Source organism: Hippopotamus amphibius, chromosome 3 (assembly GCF_030028045.1).
Source record: "Hippopotamus amphibius kiboko isolate mHipAmp2 chromosome 3, mHipAmp2.hap2, whole genome shotgun sequence".
NCBI lineage: Eukaryota > Metazoa > Chordata > Mammalia > Artiodactyla > Hippopotamidae > Hippopotamus > Hippopotamus amphibius.
Window position 1 is genome coordinate 40,907,830 of NC_080188.1, and position 22,767 is coordinate 40,930,596.

At 32.5% G+C, this 22,767-nt stretch overlaps 1 protein-coding gene across 3 annotated transcripts in view; it reads right to left on the reverse strand.

Annotated features, from left to right (window-relative positions):
• The window catches only part of UBA6 (ubiquitin like modifier activating enzyme 6), an 84,054-nt gene that overhangs the window by 22,693 nt on the left and 38,594 nt on the right, over nucleotides 1-22,767 (reverse strand). For 2 of the 3 annotated variants that reach the window (XM_057726408.1, XM_057726410.1), the window contains exons 7-17: nucleotides 20,638-20,718; nucleotides 18,472-18,594; nucleotides 16,567-16,690; nucleotides 13,408-13,511; nucleotides 12,026-12,088; nucleotides 11,169-11,245; nucleotides 10,530-10,596; nucleotides 6,887-7,030; nucleotides 5,403-5,470; nucleotides 4,592-4,670; nucleotides 3,404-3,484 (exon numbers count right to left, since the gene is read on the reverse strand). In XM_057726408.1, coding sequence (XP_057582391.1) covers nucleotides 3,404-3,484; nucleotides 4,592-4,670; nucleotides 5,403-5,470; nucleotides 6,887-7,030; nucleotides 10,530-10,596; nucleotides 11,169-11,245; nucleotides 12,026-12,088; nucleotides 13,408-13,511; nucleotides 16,567-16,690; nucleotides 18,472-18,594; nucleotides 20,638-20,718 — 1,011 coding nt within the window. The remainder of the gene's footprint in view (nucleotides 1-3,403; nucleotides 3,485-4,591; nucleotides 4,671-5,402; nucleotides 5,471-6,886; nucleotides 7,031-10,529; nucleotides 10,597-11,168; nucleotides 11,246-12,025; nucleotides 12,089-13,407; nucleotides 13,512-16,566; nucleotides 16,691-18,471; nucleotides 18,595-20,637; nucleotides 20,719-22,767) is intronic. The other variant, XM_057726409.1, reaches the window with a different exon arrangement.

Below are 22,767 nucleotides of genomic sequence, written 5' to 3' on the forward strand. Positions count from 1 at the left end.
GACTGGGAAAAAAAGCTTGCACGTTTCAATTTGAAAGGAACTCTTGCTAAAGCAGAGGTCTACAAATTACAGTGTAGGAAGGCTGCCTGTTTTTGTAAATAAATTTTACTGCAATACTGCCATGCTACTTGCTTAAGTATTGTTTCTGGCTGTTTTCATACTGCAATGGCAGAGCTCAGTAGCTGTGACAGAGACTTAAGATCCACAAGCCTAAAACAGTTACAAACTGGTTAAGAAAAAGTTTGCAGACCCCCATTCTAAAGATGAAAGTAAACAGATCCAAGATAATCTAAAAAGTACTCGTAATGCATGTCACTTAAGCTAGTACTTGTAAAAGATTTCACTAGAAAGCTGTACTTCTCAGAGTGTGTTCCAGCTGTTAGATGTTGATTGGTATTCACAAACACATTCACTTTCTTTTAGCTGGTATTTCCCTGATATATATTTTTTTGTTTGTTTTCAACAATTCTATGTAATTATGTGGTAGAGGGTAGCTCTTTGAAATGGGGGAAAGCAGCACAGAAAATATCTTTTAAGAAAAAGCTTAATCAATGTATAATTATCGTGATTACTGATTAAACAGTTTTTTCTTCCACCTCCCCCAGCCCCACTTTTTATCTGCTCTGAATTTTTTTTTCCTTCTACTGGATTGATCAAGTGTTCTTGATCCTAATCTTCCCTAAACCCCCCACCAACCTCTCATTGAACTGGTATGGAAGTTAAACCTATTTTTATGTGGGTATATTCAAAATTTTAACATGTACGGTAACTTAAGATCTAAAATTAAAATCTCCATCTTCCTCCTGAACAATTAGAGGATATCTGAACTCTCCCTTCTGTTCTCTATGATATCAATGAACATTTTACTTACTTTTAACCATCCCATCCCCAAATTGGTCAATATTTTAATTAAAGGTTTTAAAAATCAATGCTTATTTAAATCTAAGAATGTTGATAAATGCCTCTATTTACCCTTGCTTCACACATGGCCTATATTAATCCATAGTTCTTCCAATGAGAACTAATAAGTGATAATGTTTCATCATTTTACTTGTCAATTATCTTTTTTTCTCTTAGATAATTTAGCTGGGTATAGAAATCTAGGCTGATAATTCCTTGCACTAAGATATGCTTCTCTATCTTTAGGTGTGCATTTATTGCTGACTAAGTAATCTCTCTTTTAATCTTTGCTTTTGATTTGTTTGGGATTAGTTTACCTTTTCAATCTGAACACACTTGTCTCTTCAACTCTGGAAACTATTGTCATTATCCTTAGGATATTATTACTTCTCCTTTATCTTCACTCTCTCTGGAAATTCTACTACACTTAAGTTGGACCATGAAAATGTATCCTCTTTCATTTAAAAAAAAAGAATCTTTCTACAGTACATTCTGGGTATTTATTTATCTTCTATTCATCAATTCTCACTACAGCTATATTTGAATTTTAAGTTCACTAACTATACAGAAATTCTTTCTTGGCTTTTTGTAAAAACTTCAGTGCCCTTTTCCCTCATGTTTCCATTCCTCTTTCTATGTCTTTGGTCATTATTTAACTTTATAGTTTGTTCTATTATCTGCAGCACTCCTATTATCCATAGTTCTTAGAGAGCTAATTCTTCTGTTTTCATTGGCTGATTCTTCCAGGTGGTACTTTTTTCTACTAGGTTGTCATTTTTCATTGTGAATTGTCTTGGATGGATGTTGATTTCTCTGCATTGTCCTATGTACTCTCAGTGTGTAAGTATCACCATGATGCAGTTTTGCATTTGTTTTAACCAGAGCTCTAGAGGTTTCAAAAGCCCTAAATTTGTTACATTCATTTCTCTGCTTGAAGTTTTTATATGATAAAATTTTGGCCCCCATACACCAGTAAGGTGCAGCTCTAAGTCTCAATTTCTCACAAATAGATTTCTAGTTAATGTATCAGAGATATATATTCAAGATAGAAACACTTGTGAGTCACCACAGCTTTTAGTTCAGGAATTATTTCCCTCTTGGTTCCTAGAACCAGGGGATTTCTCTTTCCTTCCTTCTAGTTAGTTTGGCTATATATGGAAACATTTAAAAAAAGAATAATTTATATAGCAAGACGATGTATTTGCAGTAAGCTAGAGATCTGTCCACATTAACTTACCTTGTCTTGTTACCTCAAGTAAGTAGGTTTACTTACTATAGTTCTTTTCCTGACTTTTATATGCGGATATGTATTATGAATTTCTAACAAGTAAAGTAGGTGATATCCAAACTTGTGTAATCAAGGATTTTTTTTTTTTTAAAGAAATACTTTAAAAACTACCAGAACTAATAGTCGTTTGTGGAAAACAATTTAGGAAATGCTGAACAGGAATAATATAACTGTAGGACATCTGCCTGTAACTGTGATAGTAAGTTTAATGAACTATAAAATATGAACTATTATATAAATTTTAGTCATTTAATTAATATTAGTCACGATAAATCTATGAAATCACTACAGTTTACATCTTAAAGGCAAACAGCATCAATGAAATACATTTTAATTTAAATATATGACATGGTTTTCCAATTAACTTACATTTATCATCTTAAGAATTTATACTGTACATCAAAGTTTATATTACTCACTCTTCTTTTGATACTTACCAACTGAAACAATATCTGAGTACTCTGTAACTTTCTAATGTTAGCTTCTCCCATCTTAAATATTTATTTAATAATAGGAGTATCTAATAGAAATAACAGTATTAACGCGCTTTATAGTTTGAAAAGCCCTTTCACATTTATCTTCATAATTACATTATGAGCCAGGTAGTACAGAAAACAGTTTCACAATATTAAAGAAAGAAACTGAGGAGCAGAGAACTCAGGTTATGTGCCACAAGGTCACATAAATTTTGAAAAATGGTCAGGGTAGAATCAGAATCTTCTGATTTTTGGCGTAATGCCCTATCCTCAAAAACCAGTACTTCAGAGCTTCCCTGGTGGCACAGTGGTTAAGAATCCACCTGTCAATGCAGAGGACACAGGTTTGATCCCCGGGCTGGGAAGATCCCACATGCCCTGGGGCAACTAAGCCCGTGTGCCACAACTACTGAGCCTGTGCTCTAGAGCCTGCGAGCCACAACTACTGAAGCCTGCATGCCTAGAGTCTGTGATCCATAAGAGAAGCCGCTGACTGCACTGAATAGCCCACGCACTGCAAAGAGTAGCCTCCGCTCTACAAAGAAGAGTAGCCCTGGCTCGCTGCAACTAGAGAAAGCCTGTGCACAGCAACGAAGACTCAACACAGCCAAAAAATAAAAATAAATTAAAAAACAAAAATAAAAAAACCCAATACTTAAGATCTAAGCAGTCAAATATGGTTCAAAAATGGGCAGCCACAGAAATATAAACTTTTAACTCTCAAGGATTTATAGCTTACCATTCCCTTCTCTTTCCCTGTGCCAACACCCAGCAAAGCAAAATTTTTTAACATTTCACAGCCTATGGCTCCACATCCCACCTATGGAGAAGAAAAATAAAATGTATCAAATTAAATAAAATTAAAAATCTACTTACTAAAGAGCAATTTCATCTTAATATTCTTCAAATGCTAAGTTAAAATACATACTTTTAAAAATAATTTGAACATTTAAAGTAACTTTTAAAAATAATCTTATTTTAAAATATTTAATGGTTCATGATATCACTGTGTGTCACTTAAAGAAAAAAAATATATAAATCATAGTAGGAAAGGCATAATATTTACAATTCCTTTAAATAGAATACATTTTAATATTCCAAACAAAAGACAAAGATTGAACTCATTTCTTTTATAAGATGGAAACAAACAGCATGAAACAGTGCAACACACATTATAATTAAAAAGATTATTTGTTTACAATTTTCTAAATTCATTTGATGAATATAATTATTCTAAGACAAACAAAAACTAATATTAGATTCTACATGTAGGTAAAAGCTTAGGATTAACTGCTGATTTTCAAAATATGATTTAAAAATGAATATTAAAAATCAGCAGTACTTTTAGGACTGATTGTAATAATTTAAAAAAGTAAGTGGCAGAAGTTTTATGCTACTGGGGAGAGCTTCCCTGCCAATGCACTAAGAAATTTAAGAAAGATCCACTTACATATTCCTACATTTGGTAAGAAAAAACAAAAAACTCCCCATTCCCCACAATTTTTAATGTATTTCTAGAAAATCATTTAATGTTCAAAACTATTATACTCGTATTTTAATTTTACATTTATTAATTCTCTAGATGATGCGTTGGCAAACCTTTTATATAAAAGGCCAGACAATGAATGTTTTTAGCTTTGTAAGCCATATGGTCTTTGTCATAACTACTCAATTCCACTATTATAGTATGAAAGAAGTCACAGACAATATATGAATAAATGGGCTTGGCTGTATTCTCGTGAAACTTTATAAAAACAGGCAGCAGGATGGATTTGGCTTGCAGGCCATAGTTTACATATTCTTGTTTTAAACATTTCTTGAATGTCTACTATGTTAGAAACTGTACTCAAATTTCCTTTAATAAATTAATCTGACACATAATAGAAGTTTGATTGTACTATTTATTCTCATTATTATTCCTACTTACTAAAAAGATATTCAAATTTTGCAGCTTCCGACACAAAGTGTCTCCAATGCAGGCTCGTAAGGCATCATATCTATCTCCTCTGTAGAAAACAATAAAAACCAAAAAAGTAGAAAGGCATAAAAAAAAATTAAGATTAGTTTCAAAACTGCTAGTACCAATTTAATGTAGTACTTTAAACTCTTTAAGAGTTTCTTCCAACCTAACAGATAAATTATCTTATTTGAAAGAGAAAAAAAACCTCATAAAGAAACCAGTTTTTTCTCTTTTCCATTTGACTTGATATTCTAAGCCCTAATGACTTAAGTGAGGGTGACTTTAGTTTATCAAAAAAAATGTTTAAGGCAGGGATTTTTAATAAAGGTTTGTAGAGAAGTCTACAGTTGGGCTTTTAAGTTGTTAACCCACTTAAACTGAAGGCAGAACTTCGGGTTATGTGTATTTTGGGGAGAACGAATTCATAAGCTTTTATCAGATTCTCAAAGAGATACGTGACCCAAAAGATGAAGAATGACTGATATAATTAAAATCTGCAGGTAGCAATTGTTTTCATCTAAAATCAGAATGGTGTTTTGAAATCTAACCATTCTCATGATATAAACTGAAAACTTTAAATTCATTATTTATAAAGTGGTAAAGAGATACTGCATTATTATGACACAATCCCTAAGTAGAGGAGAAAGGACTGCAGAAGTTAAGTGAGTTAGGAGAAAAGACATCTAAAACAAATGCATGTTTGCACAAAAACTCTTTAATCTAGTTGCCTCTTATAAACATACAGCTCAGAAAAAAGCAACAAAAATGTCAATATTACCGTGGGAGAAATTCTTCACTTTCAGGTTTGCCTAGGGATTCGACAATATCTGCTGCTTCAATATATAACTTGAAGTAGAAGATAAAAACATAATTTACTATGTAGAAAACTATATTGCTAGAAAAATTCTCTTCTGTAGTTATTTACTAATCATTAAAGAAAACAATGATAAACATGCCACTTCAGAGTAAAATAACAGATTAAAAAATATAATTGTTTCTTAGGCAACAGACATTCCTTACATTCTTTCATTGGAACAATGGTTAAATCTGGAGGAACTGTAAAAAGATATAATTTGATATATGTCATTTAGCCATCTTACAGATGATACAGTCTAATCTTAACAAATGAAAGGAAATTTCACCTCCAAATCCATTTTTTATAACTACATAAAAACTCTGGCAGCTTCATTCAATTTCAGCCTGATTTGAGTAATTTGATTACTTTTGATAGGAAAGTACCTAGTCCATATTTATTTTCCAACTTGGGTATACTATATGTCATCTATAATTATTACATACACTACAGAGGAAATGGTCTAGGAAGCCACAATTTCAGCACTTAGAATAATGTCAAACAGAATTAGTTTAGGTTAATGAAAAAAACCCCTGAGTCTCACTCCCATTTTCATTTTGAGTAACTTATGTGGCTAAATAATGTGAACACAACCATGAACACGAATAAATGGTTATTTATTTATTTAATTATAACAACACAGAATCTATATTAACAACATAATTTATATCCCCCATGCTGTTAATAGTTATATCTAAACCAGACTTTTACAATGGAACTTGTACTCTGTGTTAAAATAAACCAAATAATTCAGCAGCAAAATAGCATTAATTAATAGCATCTATAGTAAATTTACATTATAAATTTATAAATTGTAATTATTAAAACTAAATTTAAACTTTTTAAAACATAAAAAAACAAGATCGATGTTATATTCAAATGTTTAAAGTTTTTTAAAAAAGAAAGGGCCTGAAGAGTATCCTTTGATATACTCTGCCAATTATTCCTTCTGGCAACAGAAACCAGGGTTTTTCCATCTTGTGATGTTTTAACCTTATATACTTCTGAAACTTTTGCCATTCCTATGCTTTCTACCTTTAGAAGTTTATACCTAGAAACTAGGGAATCTGAAGATTCATGATGCCAAAAGACTCCATGGAACAGCTCAAGAATCTTGAAAGCATATGACTGCTAAACTAACAACAGTGGAAACTAAATATAAGAATAAGAAAATTCATTCTTTCACTCTCACAAATGAGGGAAATACATCCTACAATGCAATATGCCAGTAGCCTCAATAAATGATCTTGTCAGTTTCCATTACAGAATTAAGTTTTGGTGGCACATCACATCTAACTTATGCATCAAAAAATATTTTAAGGTTGCTTTTATAATTCATAACATACATTCATTATATGGGTGAATAATTCAATCTTAAGTACAAAAGAATATTAAAATAGAGAACTAACCCACTGGCACAAAGGAGAAAACTTTCCTGTCACAGCTTTCAATACTTCTTGGCTGGCAACACCTCCTACTGCAGCAGCAAGTGGGGGTAAAAAGCCTCGGGCAGTCCAAGAGAGCCAACGCACAATGTCATAATTTACTTCAGGCTGAAACACAAGCCATGAAAGACAATAATCTTAACAGTATTCACATGGTATACTCAAAATTTCAATGAATAATTATACCTTAACTTCTAAAGAGCTGCTCAATTTCCCTAATCATTTTTAAGTGCTAAAAAAAGTCCCAATCTCATAATAAAAAATCCAATTGCATGTCAGTTACCTTAAACAGTATTTTTTTTTTACCAGTACCTGCCGAATTTTGCTTTTTGACTCTTTTATATCACACTAGGGGACAATTTAGAATTAACTGGATTATCTACTGTTTATAGTTCTTGTTAGAGAACAGCACTGTGATGTCGGACAAACAACCAGAATTTTTAAAAACATGTTTTAATGAAAACTATGGAAAAACCTTGAACCTAGATAAATGAAAATAAAAATAAAATGATCTGTAAAAATGATAAGGAGCTCTCATTTGTGCTTGAACTGGTAAATAAAAAGTAAAACTGTCAAAAATGAGGCAATACATTGTTAGAAAAGGCAGTTCAGGAAAAAAATTAAGAGAGTAATGGCCCCTCTGCATACAAATCTAATCTAAGAGCCAATCATCACAACGTTCTCATTACCATACTTAAACTGAAATGATGCTCCTCAAAATAAAATTTATTAGTATTTATAAGGAAAAAATGGAGAACTGAATTTTGTAGCTATTATTTTAGCACAATTTCTTATTTGTCACAAAGATCTCTTCACGAGCTCTGGCTTCTCTTTCTCTTCCTGTTCTTTCAACATCAGTAACTAGAATCTTAACCTAGGATTCAAGTAGGGTTCAATTAACCTCTTGAAATTCTATGTAAAATAATAGTACTTGTGCTTTTAGGGAGGAAGAGAGAAGACTTTTATTACGTTTTCAAAGCTATCTATGACACAAAAAGGGGTTACTCTCCACTCACTATTCCACCCACTTCATTTCAATTTTCTATATCTTATTATTTTACAACTATTTAGCACTAAACTCAACTCGGATTACAACTTCATTTAAGTTGTGCCATTTTTGAATGCAGAGATATTGGTGGTAACGATAATATTAAAAACAATGAAAAGAATGCTAACAGAAGCAAGTAATTTGAGCATCTACTTTAAGTTGTATATTAAGTCCACATGTAATCTTCAAAATAATCCTAGGAAATATAATTTCTATCATACAAATTAGAAAACTGAAATTTTGAAAGATTAAGTAATTTACTCAAGATTTTACTGCTAGTAAGTGGTGAAACCAGGATCTGAACCCAAAAAGTCCAACTCTCTAGCTCTATTCTTATCATTGGGTTATACTATCTTTCAAGATTTTATATTTTTTAATAAACAAACATCCAAATCTGGGGAGTTTTTCGTTACCCTAGGATAATGACTATGGCCTATATCTACATTTCTCCACACAGTCTCCAAAAGATGATACACATCCACAAGAAGAGAAATAAACCAGAGGCAGGGCTTCAGCATTACTAAGAAACAGAGCATACTATGAACTTCAAAGTACCTGTAAATAGAAAAACAAACACCAAACCCCAACAGAACTATTTCTGGACTCCATATTGCTGCAAGCCTGAACAGAGAACAGGAAGCAAAGTAACCACAGAAAAGAGAATGAAAGGCCTAACGCACAGTCAAAATCATCCTGAGAAAACAGAAGGCCTCACACTAAGTGTAAAAAGTACTGAACATGTATGAAGTCTGGCAGATCTCAGCAGTGGCTATGGTGAGAGAACTTCTCTGGGGAGAATGATATAAATAGAAAGGGGGAGACATCCTTTGATAGAGAAGGCTAAAGAAGGAAGTAAGAGGAAGTTAAGCAGGATTTGGCAGACCCACAAGATACACCAACACCTATCCACCATAAAAATTTTTTTAATTAAAAAAAAATCATCTATTAAAGAAACTCCTTTTCAGTATCCTGAGAGAAGAGGAAGAGGGGCTCTAGAAATAGAAATCTGAAAAAGCACCCAAAACCCTTACCCTGTCCAAAAACATATACAGAAAAATCAGTTAACCAAACAGAGCTGATGTAAGGAGACAGAAAATTAGAATCAAAACAGTTCAGTACTGAAAATTTCTCCTCCAAACTAATCACAAGGCAGAGTAAATTTGACTGAGTGAATTATATATCCTCAACAAACACTTGGAGATGTGGAAAACAAACACAAAAAACCCCATCTTGAATCAGAAATTTAATAACTAAGAACCAAAATGATCCATTCCACCTCCACAAAAGGGGAAGAAATAAATAAATAAAAGAATATATGAACCTACAAATCAAATGGGCTCATGGTGTACCTGGAAAAACTGACTCAATGATAAACCCTGAGTTATAACCTGGTAAAACTGTTAGACTTCAGAGATGAAAAAATACTCAGGAAAAAAAAAACATACAGGGCCTCAAGGCAAAAAGACCAGTAAAGAGTAAGAAAAGTAAGCTGACAGCATGTTTCTCAACTGTAAGATACAAAGCAAGATATCAAGGAAGAAAGTTAAGAGCCTTGAGTTTTACTTTCAGCTAGCCTGCCTTTCCAGAATAAGGGCTACAGGAAAAATCTGAAACATGTAAGAACTCAGGGAATACCGTTAATTTTAATTGCTTTCTGAGAAATACATCAGAGACCAAACCTGATATCAAGTCTTACTATAAAGCTACAGTAATCAAGATAGGATGGTACTAGCAAGAGGATGGAAACAACCAACGGTAATACTGAGTTCCGAAAAAGCCCTACACATATATGTGGTCAGTAAATTTCTGACAAAGATGCCAAAAAAACTGAATAAAGAAAAAACTGTCTTTTCAATAAATGGGCTAGAATTACTGGATATTCATATACAAAAAAATGAACCTTAATTTATGCCTGGCAAGAGAGGAAAAAAAATGAATTAATAAAAGTACAAAATTGCACACGAGTTCAAAATGTATAGTCATGTACTCGATCTATGCTTTGCATGATATATAAAAATAAACTCAGAACAATAAACCTTTTAGAAGAAAATACAGGGGAAAAGCTTTGTGATTTTGAATTTAAAAAGGGCACAAACCATAAAAAAGAAAAACTGATAAATTAAACTTTAACAAAATTAAAAACCTGTGCTCCTCAAATACATTGTAATAAAATGAAAAGATAACTCACAGACTGGAAGAGAATGTCTGTAAAATAAGTGTCCGATAAAGGACTTATTTCCAGATTATGTAAAGAACTCTCTCAATCAATAAGAAGAAAACAATTTAATTAAAAAACAGGAAAAGCACTTTGTTATACAGCAGAAACTGGCACAACAGTGTAAAGCAATTATACTCCAATAAATAAAGACCTGAAAAACAAAACAAAACAAAAAAACAGGCAAAGATTTGAAAAACTGAAGCAGAATAATGTCAAGTAACTTGCCTACTGTCACAGAATCAATAAGTAGCAAAATTGGAATTTGACGGATAAGAGAACAGTAATATATAGAAGATTTATATGTTACATAATTTTTGATGGCCATAACTTTGAACATTCACCTTCTCTTCCAAGGTTTCACTTATAGATGTTGCTAGTTTCAACAGCTCTTCTGAATCTTGTTGGCATCTAGGATTCAAAATAAAACACTCCAATTTTAATTTTCTCAATTGCTATTAAACAGTAGGTCATATTAAAAACTGAAATTTAAGAAATATGTCAAAAAACTGTGCAATTTTGCCAACATATAGCACAAAGTGCTTACTGACTTGAAGGTAACTGGTTTATAAACACATTACTTCAAAATCATGCTCACCTAAGAAAAGTATATAAATAAGATTTAATTTTAAATATACAAGGCAAAAACTTTTTGTATATATTTTTTGTATATATTTTGTATATTTTTTTTGTATATGCTAGGAAGTAAAAAATTATATAGTAAAGCAATTGTATTCCAATAAAGAGCTTAAAAAATTATACAGTGGATTCATAATTTAATAATTCTCAGATTTTTTGTTTTAAAAAGTTATAGCTTTTGAAGATTTCAAAATGGGAAAATTCTTATTTAGTGTAACTCCATTCTTATAAACTGATCTCTCCACTCCTACCAGAAAAAAGACCAGGTCAGAAATGTTTATACAGTTTGGTATATCTAGTGGTATTACAATAAGAAAAAAGTTATTTCAAACAAAGAACATTACCCAATATTTGGCTTGCGACTATGGTTCTCCTGAAACTGGTCCAAGGCAAGCATGGCTGAGTGAATCTCTAAAGATGCCTATTTAGAACATCAAAAATTGGTCAATATTTATTGAGTGTGTAATATGTGCCAGGCACTGCTAACGCTTTTAAGACATTATTTAATTTAATCATTATAAAAAATGAATTAGCTTATTACTATTATCTTTATTTAAAAGATGAGGAAGCTGAGGCTTAGAGAAGTTAAAGGACTTGACTTCAAGGTCAGAAAGCTATATTTAAGCAACAGATCAAGTTTTAATGTCAGGCTGTATGACATTTTTTTATCCATATGAAACAAAGTAGTATCAACCGAACAAAAGAAACAAAATGTATAAGAGCACCAGATCCCTGTTGTTTATCAACATTTACAAATTTGAAAACTGTTAATATAATTCTTTACTTATCACAAAAACACTCACTGCTACAAAACTGACCCAGTGATTTAAAAAACAGAATAAACACTTCCAAGGTTTCTAGGGACGAGCTATGTATGATATAAAACTGTTCATCGTTCAGAAAATCTTTTAATATGATCATCTTTGCATAAATTAATGAAACTATCTTTTTACTAACCTGATATATCATTATAAAAGTAAACCTTTTTCCTATTACTCTAACATTTTCCATTACATAAATTCCTATTTTTAATCCTTAGGAGTCAGCTCTAGATACACGAATACAACCCTTATTTTTATAAAATTCGACAGCCTGACAGAAAGGTATATATGTGGTTGCTCCGTTTTAACTTCATAATCTCTTACCAATTTCCCCCCCCCCACTGTGCTGCCTTTCTCAAACCTGCAAAGTGTTTATTTACCTCAGGTTTGCTAAAATCGGCAATAAGGCACTTTGGATGTTTTATCTGCCTCTCTAATGGTTCCTAATAGAAAAAAACAAACAACAGAAAAGATCCACTATTACTTCAGAGCAAGCACGTGATTACTTCACAAACCACACAGAGCACTAAAAGAAATGGCTCCCTCCCAAAGGTCTGAAATAAATAAGGTGGGGCTAATATGTTTTGACTGAAATATAAAATAGCTACCATTCCCTGGTTACCTCTTTTCTTGTTATCACACTTTATTTTTTTAATGTTAAATGAAACTAGATGACCTGCTCCAAATAGGAAATTTGGGAAGAACTGGTGCAAACGTTTGTATACTAGAAAAAATCTATAATCTTAATTGAAGAGCTACCATATTTTTCTGATACGAAGTTATCAGGAATTCTTATGCCTGACAAGACTTGAATAAATACCCAGTAAAAATTTTCTGTGTGGAGTAAAGAATATACCAAGGCCCAAAAAACCCAACCAACCAACCAACATTCCACCCCCTACCCACCACCACTCAAAAAATCCAAACCCAATCTGAAATGTACTTGAGGCATAAACTGAAGCATAATTAAAAATTGGGGACAATGACAAGAGGAAGTAATGCAGGGGCAGATTTGACTAGCTGTAGCACTTTAATCTGTTGTTACGCTCTAACTTTGGCTTGAACAAAACCTTGTAGAGGACTTTAGTTAATAATTGTTCTGGAAAAGAAAAGGCAATCAAGTTAAAATCTTGAGAATTTGCAAGAAAAAACAGAAATGTGTTAGACAGCTTATACTGAGAAGTGGCCTAAGGATTTAAGTAGCAAAAGGCTCCTTGGTTCCTTGATACAAGTAGCCTCTATATTCTCTCTATGCAGATACTTATATTTCCTTTCAATGCCAGTTTATAAGAATTATTTAACATTTCCAACATAAACACTGTTTCTTGAAATCCAAAAAATTAAAATTTAAAACCCTGGATTAACAACTATGATAAATGAAAGAAATATTCCTTTTACTTTAAAAATGTAAATAACTGAATAATAAAACAAAACGCACTGAATCGATGCTTATTAAATCTTTCAAATATATATCAGTTACATCTTCTATCTTAGGAAGTAATTATAAGTATGATCAACTCTTTGATGATTCACAAAGGTGTAGTTCCTTTGAGGCAACTTATATACTTCAATTAAATGGATAGGTATTGCAGCTCTAAATTTTTTTCTTGATTTATTTCCATAGATTGATTCCATTTTCCTCAAAGTGTGTACAAATTAAAAAACAAAATCTGTTCAGCCTTTGAATTAATTTTATTGTTTCCCCCCCCACCACCATTCTTCTGTAAAGAAATACTTTTTTAAGTAGAAAAAAAATACTTACAAAGCAAAATGTTTTAGGAGTCTTAACTTGAACAGCTATGCCTCCATGTAAATAAGGTTCCAATTCTGTAGTATCACCAATGCTAAAAGAAAATGGTGATATCACTAAAAGAAGGAAAAAAGAAAACCATTATATACTGATATAAGTTTTTAAATTTGAAGGTTTATCACCATAAAAATGTTAATTTTTCCTGGTTTACAAAATTAAGATCTTAGTATAAATCTTTTTTATTTGGGGGGTGGGTGGAAGTGTGGGGAGCTAGACAGATTATTTTTCCCACACTAATATAAGGCATTAACAGAGTATTTTATTCAGTAATAGGCCCACAAGGGACACAATTAAAGTGGTACCTCAAACCAGTGAAGAAAAGATAAGATTACTCAATAAATATTTTGGAAAAAAAGTAATCTGGGAAAGTATTCCAAGTGGATAAAAGTTTTAAATGTCAAAAAAGATGCCAAAAAATTATTAGATAAGAGCATGGGAGAATAATTTCTTTAAAATCTTGCAGTAAAGAAGGCTTTTCTAAATATGACTCAAAATAAAAGCCATAAAAGAAAAAACTGAAAACTTTGACATCATATACACACAGTAAAAGCCATCACAAGCAGTCAAATGCCAAACTAGAAAAAAATTATTGCGACTCATATTAAAAAAAAAACCTCAGTAAATAACACCCTATATATTAGGAGTTCTGGAGAAAAATGATCAACAACTCAACAAGAAAGTGGGCAAAGGATAGATGATTCACATTAAAGGAAAAAGAAATAGCTCTAAAACTTAAGAAGATACTTAATCTCATTCATAATATGTAAAATGTATATTAAAATTATACTATAGTATTTTCAATCATACCATGAAATACTATGAGCCATAAAGGGGTGGGGGAGGGGGAAGACTATTCTACAATTACTGATGTGAAAAGACCTTCTAGTTGTTTAGTTTAATGAAAAGACAAAGGGTAGCTCTATTCACTGTATGTTACCTTACATGTAAAAATGCGTAAGAAAACCCTGGAAGGGCACACAATAAACTAAGAATCATGGACAGGTAAGAATGATGGGAGCCATAGGTGGGCAGAAAAGTTTTCACTATAAACATGTGCCTTCTATTGTTTTTGCTTAAAAAATTTTTGGTACAAAATGCAGGTTTTCTTTATTTTCATTTCTTGATATCCAGCGGCTTCTCCTTTTACATGTATAGCCTCAAGATTCAGAGCCAGCACCACAACCCACCATTGCATGGACCCCAAAACAACAAAGGATAATCCTAAATAATAAGCTGAGTCAATTTATGTAAAAATAGATACAAATTCTTTAATATCAATGATCTGAACCTGTATTTTACATATTTAGATACAGTCTGGGAAACAAAACCCAACAGTTTGTTACCACAGATTCTTAAATATAGGTCCAAAGTTGTTTTGCTATAAAGAGTTTGTAACAGGGACTGATTTTTTTTTTCTCCCCTAAGGAGCCATTTTGAAATATTTATGTATTTATTTTGGCTGCACTGGGTCTTAGTTGCGGCATGCAGGATCTTCATTATGACAGGCATGTGGGATCTAGCTCCCCATTCAGGGATCGAACCTGGGCCTCCTGCATTGGTAGCACAGTTTTACCCACTGGACACCAGGGAAGTCCCAAGGATGCATTTTTTTTTTTAAGAACTTTTATTGAGATATAATTGACATACAATGAACTGCATATATTTAAAGTGTACAATTTGATTCAAAGATGCATTTTGTAGTCATTAAAAGAAAAGTAAAAGTAATCCATTTACTAGTCTATACAGTAATCATATAATTATATTTTCAGATGCCCTAAAAATAAAACTGAATCACTCTCAGCTGAACAGATGTAAACATGCTGTCTCTGAGTTATAAGATGTCTAACAACGTCTTTAACTTTTTTAAACATGGCTGGAGGAAAATGACAAACTATGCAGCCTAACACTGCTATAAATTCATTATCTTCAACTTCAAATGGGCCCTAAATGAAGCCTGATAATTTTTCTATTTTTTAAAATGTTTACTTTCCTCAAATCTCTGGTCTTGCCATCTTACCTCTCCTCCAGGTCATGATTTCATCTTAGTCCACTAACAAAAGAGATTCTTACAGTTTCTTGCCAATAAAACCACAAATCTGCCTGCAGTAACAGCCATTGCATCCCTTTATCGAAGCCACTGAACAAAAACATATACCTTCACTTGAATACTTCATGGTCACCTCACAAGCCCAGACTGTACTCATCATCATCTCTTCAAAACCTGCTCCCCTTCTTGCACTCCCTAATGTGTAAATAAATAAGATGCCAGAATCTTCACTCACCTACCATATGAGATAAAGTTTCCTCTTAAATATCTTAAGACTCTTGCTATCTCAACTACCACTGTCACCCCTGAGATGTTTTATCTTTAAGTTCCTTGAATTCTATCTTGCTTCTTACTGTTTGTCTCTGCACAGAATATTCTTTTCATCATCTTCCTAAGCCACTGCAATCAATTTCAGTCAAGACACCCTGTCCCCACTGCTGCTGTACCAAAAGTGAGTAGGATTCCTTGCTAAGGCTAGGGTCCCCAGAATGCCTTTTCTCTCTTTATACCATCACTCTTAATGTTAATATCTCCTCACTTGGACTGAATGTCTTGGGGTCAACAATTGGATCATGTCTGTCTGAGCTGATGGTGTGTTCTCAACACTGAGTAGAGTGTCTAAACTACAAACGTGCTGAAAAATGAATAAGTATAAATGAATTGGGGACTTCCTAGGTGACACAGTGGTGTAGAATCCGCCTGCCAATACAGGAGACATGGGTTCGATCCCTGCTCCAGGAAGAACCCACACGCCACGGAGCAACTAAGCCCATGCGCCACAACTATTGAGCCTGCGCTTTAGAGGCCGTGAGCCACAACTATTGAGTCCATGTGCTGCCACTACTGAAGCCCACGTGCCTAGCGCCCGTGCTCCGCAACAAGACAAGGCATGGCAATGAGGAGCCCGCGCACCACAAGGAAGAGTAGCTCCCGCACACCGCAACTAGAGAAAGCCCGTGTGCAGCAACGAGACCCAACACAGCCAATAAATAAACAAATAAATAAAAATAAATACATAAATAAAATTTAAAAAGTATAAATGAATTAATGAAACATAAACTTACCAGTTATTTGTTGTGTAGATCCATTTAAGCCTGTCATTCCATTAATTTCTCGAAATGTTAGGACTTGTCCTGTTTCAAGTTTGTGAGGACGATTTTCAAGGCAAGTGACAATGCCAGGATTAGCCTAGAAATAAGAGTAATATACTAAATAACAAGTCCATGTCTTCCTTTTTTTGTATAAATTCCAAATCTCACACAAAAAAGCACCATGTTATCATAAAGTTCTCAAAACAACCAAAATTCCAAGTCATCCTTCTTCCATAGTTAAAGCAGTGCTTCAAAGAATTGTCACAAAATAGTGACCTATCATTTTATTATGTGATTTTGAAAGTTATCATTTTATTATGAATGTTTAAAATATAATTTCTACGTTTGGGGGAAACAGATTCCACAAAGGAGTTCAAATATTTCACGAAGATTCTTGTGATTTATAAAAAACATTTGAAATGACTGTATGTTTTAAAGTCATTTACGAGAGACTCTGTATACATAAAAGATGAGTCTAACTTTGAAGATCAAAGAAATGTAAGAGCGAAGGATGGAAATTTAAAGCCAGGAAAGTGGTAGTTTAAAGCTTATACAACACTTTAAAGCAAAGAAATATTATGTAGCCCTGCTTATCAAGATAAAAATAGGAAGAAATTGGCTTATCTCATCTAAAAGGGTCAATGAGATAGATCAGACACCTGGAAATTTCCTAATTGCATACAATCCATCACATTGCTTGAATAATGTGATAATAACTTAATTTACATAAAACCTAATGGAATTATAATTCTCTCACAACTGTGTAGATTCTGAAAATTCTCTTGTTTAATGATATCAGAAACACTATTATGATTACAAACATGTAGATAAAATTAATGTAATGTGGGTATACTAATATCTCAAGAAGAATAGAATTCATAAGGACTTTAAGAAGGAGAAATAATTTGCAGATAAGTGAAACGGGAACATTTATGATATTTTTCTAATTTTTTTATGGATAACCTCCATTATTCCTGAACTATTCAATAAAAGAAAATACCAGTGTAATACAAGACTCCTTGGAGCTTATTCTAACTCTATAATATTCTTAGGGAAAAACTAACAATAACTAGAGAAGGTAAAAGGCTGAATAATAACCATTCTGTAAGCAAAGAGATATACTAAATTATCTTTCATACACAAAATAATTTTTCTTGAAAAGGGGTGAGGAAGGCAACATTACACTGGGTTTAAAGAGACAGCATAAAAATAGAAGCACAAATCCTATTTGGTCAAAGTATATTATTTCCTTATATTTGTCTTCCTTTGAGCTTTAATGTAAATTGATTATGATTATAAAGAATGCAAATAAAGTTAATGGCTAAAAATAAAGAGCAGTAAAAATGGATCATAATAATTTCTCTAATTCTTTTAGGGAATAAAAAATTAAGCTAACATGATATTAAGAGAACATGGTTAGAAAATTCAGAGGTTTTGATTTGAAGGTTAATTCTTAAGCTTTTTTCCTCCAAATAATGTTTTAGAAATATAACAAATTAGAAAAGCTTTTGTCTATGATGACTTAAGTGTCCATTTTCCTGGAGTCAGACTATTAGGCCACGTGACTTATGACATGCTTAGTACATCTATGATCTGACACAATCAACAGTTCAGTAAACACTGACTCACCATTCATGTCCCATAGGAACATGACAAAGAACAAAATTAAAATTAAAATTAATGACCTAAGCAAATGTTGATCTATCAAGTGTTAAATAATGTTAGACAGAATCCAGAATACTCTCTTAATATACTAACTTCAATTTTAAACAAATAAAAAAACTGCGTATTACAATATTTTGCAAATATTACCTTTTAAAAAATAGTTAAAAAAAATCAATCATATACATATACAATAATATACATATATAATCATACTTGCGTTATATCTGAAATGAAAATTTCTTTTGGTTCTTCTCCTGTTGTATCTGTAACTTCAAATTCATCACCAAAATCACAAAACAACCGTGACCAAATTCCATGTATACCTGCACTGATGAACTGTGAAATGAAAAAACAAGTTCAAGCTTATACATTTATATAAAGAAAAAAACCCCTCAACTATTTTAGACCCTTTGGTGACAATTTTATTTATAATCAAGCATATTCTTTGAGATATAAAGTGATCACAAATATGATAAATTGTTTGTAAACTGGTTTCAGAATCAAGGATTTTGGTATTTTGGACTGGATATCTAGTGTTAACAAAATTAGAAGAAACATCAGTACATCATCATTGTACGTTCTATACTTTATCAATAACAAAATTCCTGCCTTGCCTTAAAAATCAAGCACAGAATATAAGAAAGATATCTTGGTTTAGTCGTCTAGCAGTGAATTCTTACTTTTCATTTTACAAAACAAGAATGGAGTGTCCATTCACCAAAAGTGGTAGAGTTAAAGGAAAATAAAACAGCTAAAAGCTGAGTGGAGTCAACAGGAAAGGGGCTGAGGAACTAATAGTGTACATCCAAGCCATGAATGGTAAAAATCAGATTCTTAAACACAATCATAAACGTTCTATTGAAAGTGATTTTTGTAACATATATATACTGTCCAGCCTAAGAAAATGTAAAGAAGTTGTTTTTGTGCTCATTTTTAGAGATACTGATAATAAAGAAAAATTCTTAATCTGTAACACATATCATCCTGTATAAAGTGATATTTTTTTAACAAAAACTAAAGTCTAGTCATATTTGGGCATAAGAATGTAGCCCATTAAAATGATTTATTATTATATGAGGTAGTGAAATGGCTAATAGAAAACTACCTCCTACTTGATCATGAACTGCCTTTACTACCAAAATAGGTACCTACAGCACTTTTTATGAGACATAAAACTAAGAAGAAATTTGTAAGCTTTTTTTTTTAAGTTTAAAAGCTGCAAACTCAAGGACAATTTCTTTCTTTGCAAAACAACTTTAAAGTATGAATACATGCACCAATCACATAAACAAGATTTTAGTTTATAACCTAGTGTAATTATTTTGTAAAACTTTTGTGTCCTGTTCTAAGTTTACTGACTACTCTGCGTCTTATTCATCCACTTAATTTGTGAACCAGAACACAAATGTTCTACAGAGTATAAATATGCTATGTAAATACCACAATCCAAAAATTTTCAGCACATCTATTTTATACAGTATGATGATAGTTTAGTGCCTATCTCAAAGGAATAAATAGCATTTGCCTTTTTTCCAAACAAAGGACCCCAAAAAGGAGGTGGAGTTAGTAGTATGTATTCAATTGCAGGGGATGAATTATGATTTCTCCCATCTAGACCTCTTTCTAGTCTTCTCAATGTCATCACTACTTACAATACCTAATTACTCTGAACAAAAATCTGGAAGACATTCTTTACCATTCTTTCCTTCACAACTCTTATTCATCCATTCTCAATCCCATTAGTCTTTTTTTACAAAAGATATCTCAAATTCAATGACTTCTTATAATCTCTATTTCCATCATCTTTGAATAATGCACCAGCATCTCTCACTTGGACTACTTACTGCATTAGCCCCTAACTGTTCTAGTGACCTCTACTGTTACAATTCAGCAGTCTTTTTCTTTTTGGTTTCACAATTCCTTCATTTTCTTAAAAATTATTGATGACTCAATGAGCTTTTGTTTATGTGGGTTATATCTACTAATATTTACTGTGTTAGAAAGTAAAATGAAGGAACACTTAAATCCCAAGAATATACACACACATTCCATTAGCTATCAGAGCAATGATATCACCACACATCAAGTAGACTCTCGAAACTTTACTGTACCCCATAAGAGAATCAGAGTGAAAAAAGCAAATAATATTTCAGTAATATGATAAAAATTGTTTGACTCTGCAGACTCTGTGAAAGGGTCTCAAGGACCCTCTGTCCTTGAACCACACTTTAAAAACCGAAATTAAAAAGAAAAATATTATTGTGATTGTCCTCATGTAAAAAGAGTTTCTTATATAACTCACTGAAAAGCTACAAATTGTAACACTGAAAGTGCTTTTCCTTTGGTAAACTATGTGTCATTATTAAGTGATACTATTACCTTAATTGGAGGGCACTGAGAACGGCAAAAGTCATTGATCTTCTTTTGCAATGAAAGTTTGATCTCAGTCAATACTACACACTGTTGAGAAGAATACAAGAAACTAAAGATTAGAAAATAAGCAATTATTTTGGTGATGTACAACTTCTAAGCCAGAAACATTTCAGTTTGCACTATGTTAAAAATACATTGTTTTCTTTGTAAAAAATACTATCCTATTGTATTCCATTTTAAGGTTAATACCTTCAGAGGTAGAGAATAGCAAAAGTAAAAGTAACACATACAGCGTCTCTAGGTATCCGCAAGGGATTGGTTCTAGAACCCCCTGTGGATACCATAATCTGCAGATACTCAAGTTCCTTACATAAAATGGCATAATATATACAGGAGAAAATCTGCCAACATTAAATTCAACTACCATCACAATTAGAAGCAAACCTTAACATTCTATGTGGTATTTATGCACACCAAATGGTTGGAGATTTTATCTGTTACTGCCATGGAAATGTTAAGTTAGTTATCAGAATATTAATTCAATGCTAGCTTAAAGGGATAACAATTACATTTTTAAAGAGATACATTAGTTGGCTTAGCTTTCCTTTACTTTTACTTCAGAGATTCAACAGATTCACAATATAACAACTTTTGTTTTATGACAGTGTCACTAGTGAAACCAAGTTCTGTTATTTAAGATAGCAGGTTAGAATTTTCAATGCTTGCTTTAATTTTTTACCATCACCCTGTGAGATAAGTAGAGGAGATTTTATAATTAGATTTTATCACAACTAACTTAATCTCATAAAGTTCAAATACTTTCTTAGGGTCATTCATCCATCAAGTGGCAAAAGCAGGTTGAGACTCTTAGTCCAGAGCTTTCCATTCTTCTGGTTCCATGAAATGGAGAACTCAGTTTCACTACAAATATCTGGGTGTGGATTTAGTTTTATCCAGCTTAGAATATGGGGTGATTCCTACAGAGCGGTAATCCTCCATGGATCTCTCACTTTTTATACATCTCTTACTAGGTATACCATGAATGCAAGGCTCTGAGCATTCTTTACATGGGCTGTTTCTCAGGATTGTATTTGCCTTGTGCAAACTTGAGAAATGAGGTAACATCTCCCTCTGGGGACAAAGAGCAAGCTTGTTCACTGCTTGCTATAAAAACAGCAAGTTTCCTGAGCTCAATGTTCCTTTCCTCTAAAGGAACCCACTACATGTGCAAGCATCCACCGAGCCTCTGCACTGTGCAGGTGGGATTTGGAGGAAGGCAGGAGGAAGCAAGGCAAATATCATGCTCACAACATTTACCATGCTCTGACCCAGGAATCTCATGTTTTCTGCCAGCATCCACGAAACTGTAACAGGCTAACTTATTAGCTTGCAATTAGGGTAAAATCAAATCCTATTAGACCCAGTACATTTGTGTTTCATCAATGCTGGAAAATTCTCAACCATAATTTACTTGAACATGCCTTTTCCTAGAAGTCGAATCTCATGAATTAGACATTTTTATTCTTATTCAAGCTCTCATTTCTTTTAATTTCTTTTTAATATATTCTCATTTCTGTGTGCTGTAGTTTCAGTAATATTCTCAGTTCTATCTTAATTCATTAATTCTTATTCCAGTTGTATCTACCCACTGTTTATTCATTAAGTTTTAATTTTTAGGACCATATTTTTTCATTTCTAAAAGTTCTATGTGGTTATATCTGCCTAATTGTTTTCAATAGTGTCTTATTTTCATATTGTATCCTTATAAGATTTAATCAGTTTGAACATCTATATTTTAAAGTTCCTATTCAATAATTCTAGTATCTGAAGTTCTTGGAGGTTTAATTCCATTGTTTGTTATATCCACTGACTCTTGATCATGCTGAACTGCTTTCTCCTGTCTTATTTTGTATTATGAACATAACCTCATAGGGGCTTTACATATTAGAATATATTGTGGCCTGGTTGAGGGTATATTCTTCTAAATCTTTTAGTTTTGTTTCTATCTGGCATTCTAGCATATCATCAGCTTAGTACTACATTTCATGTTAAGTTTTCAGCTTGGGAAATTTTAGAATACAATGGATTATAAAGTTCACTCTAAACATGTGCAGGCAGGCCTTTGGTTATGAACTC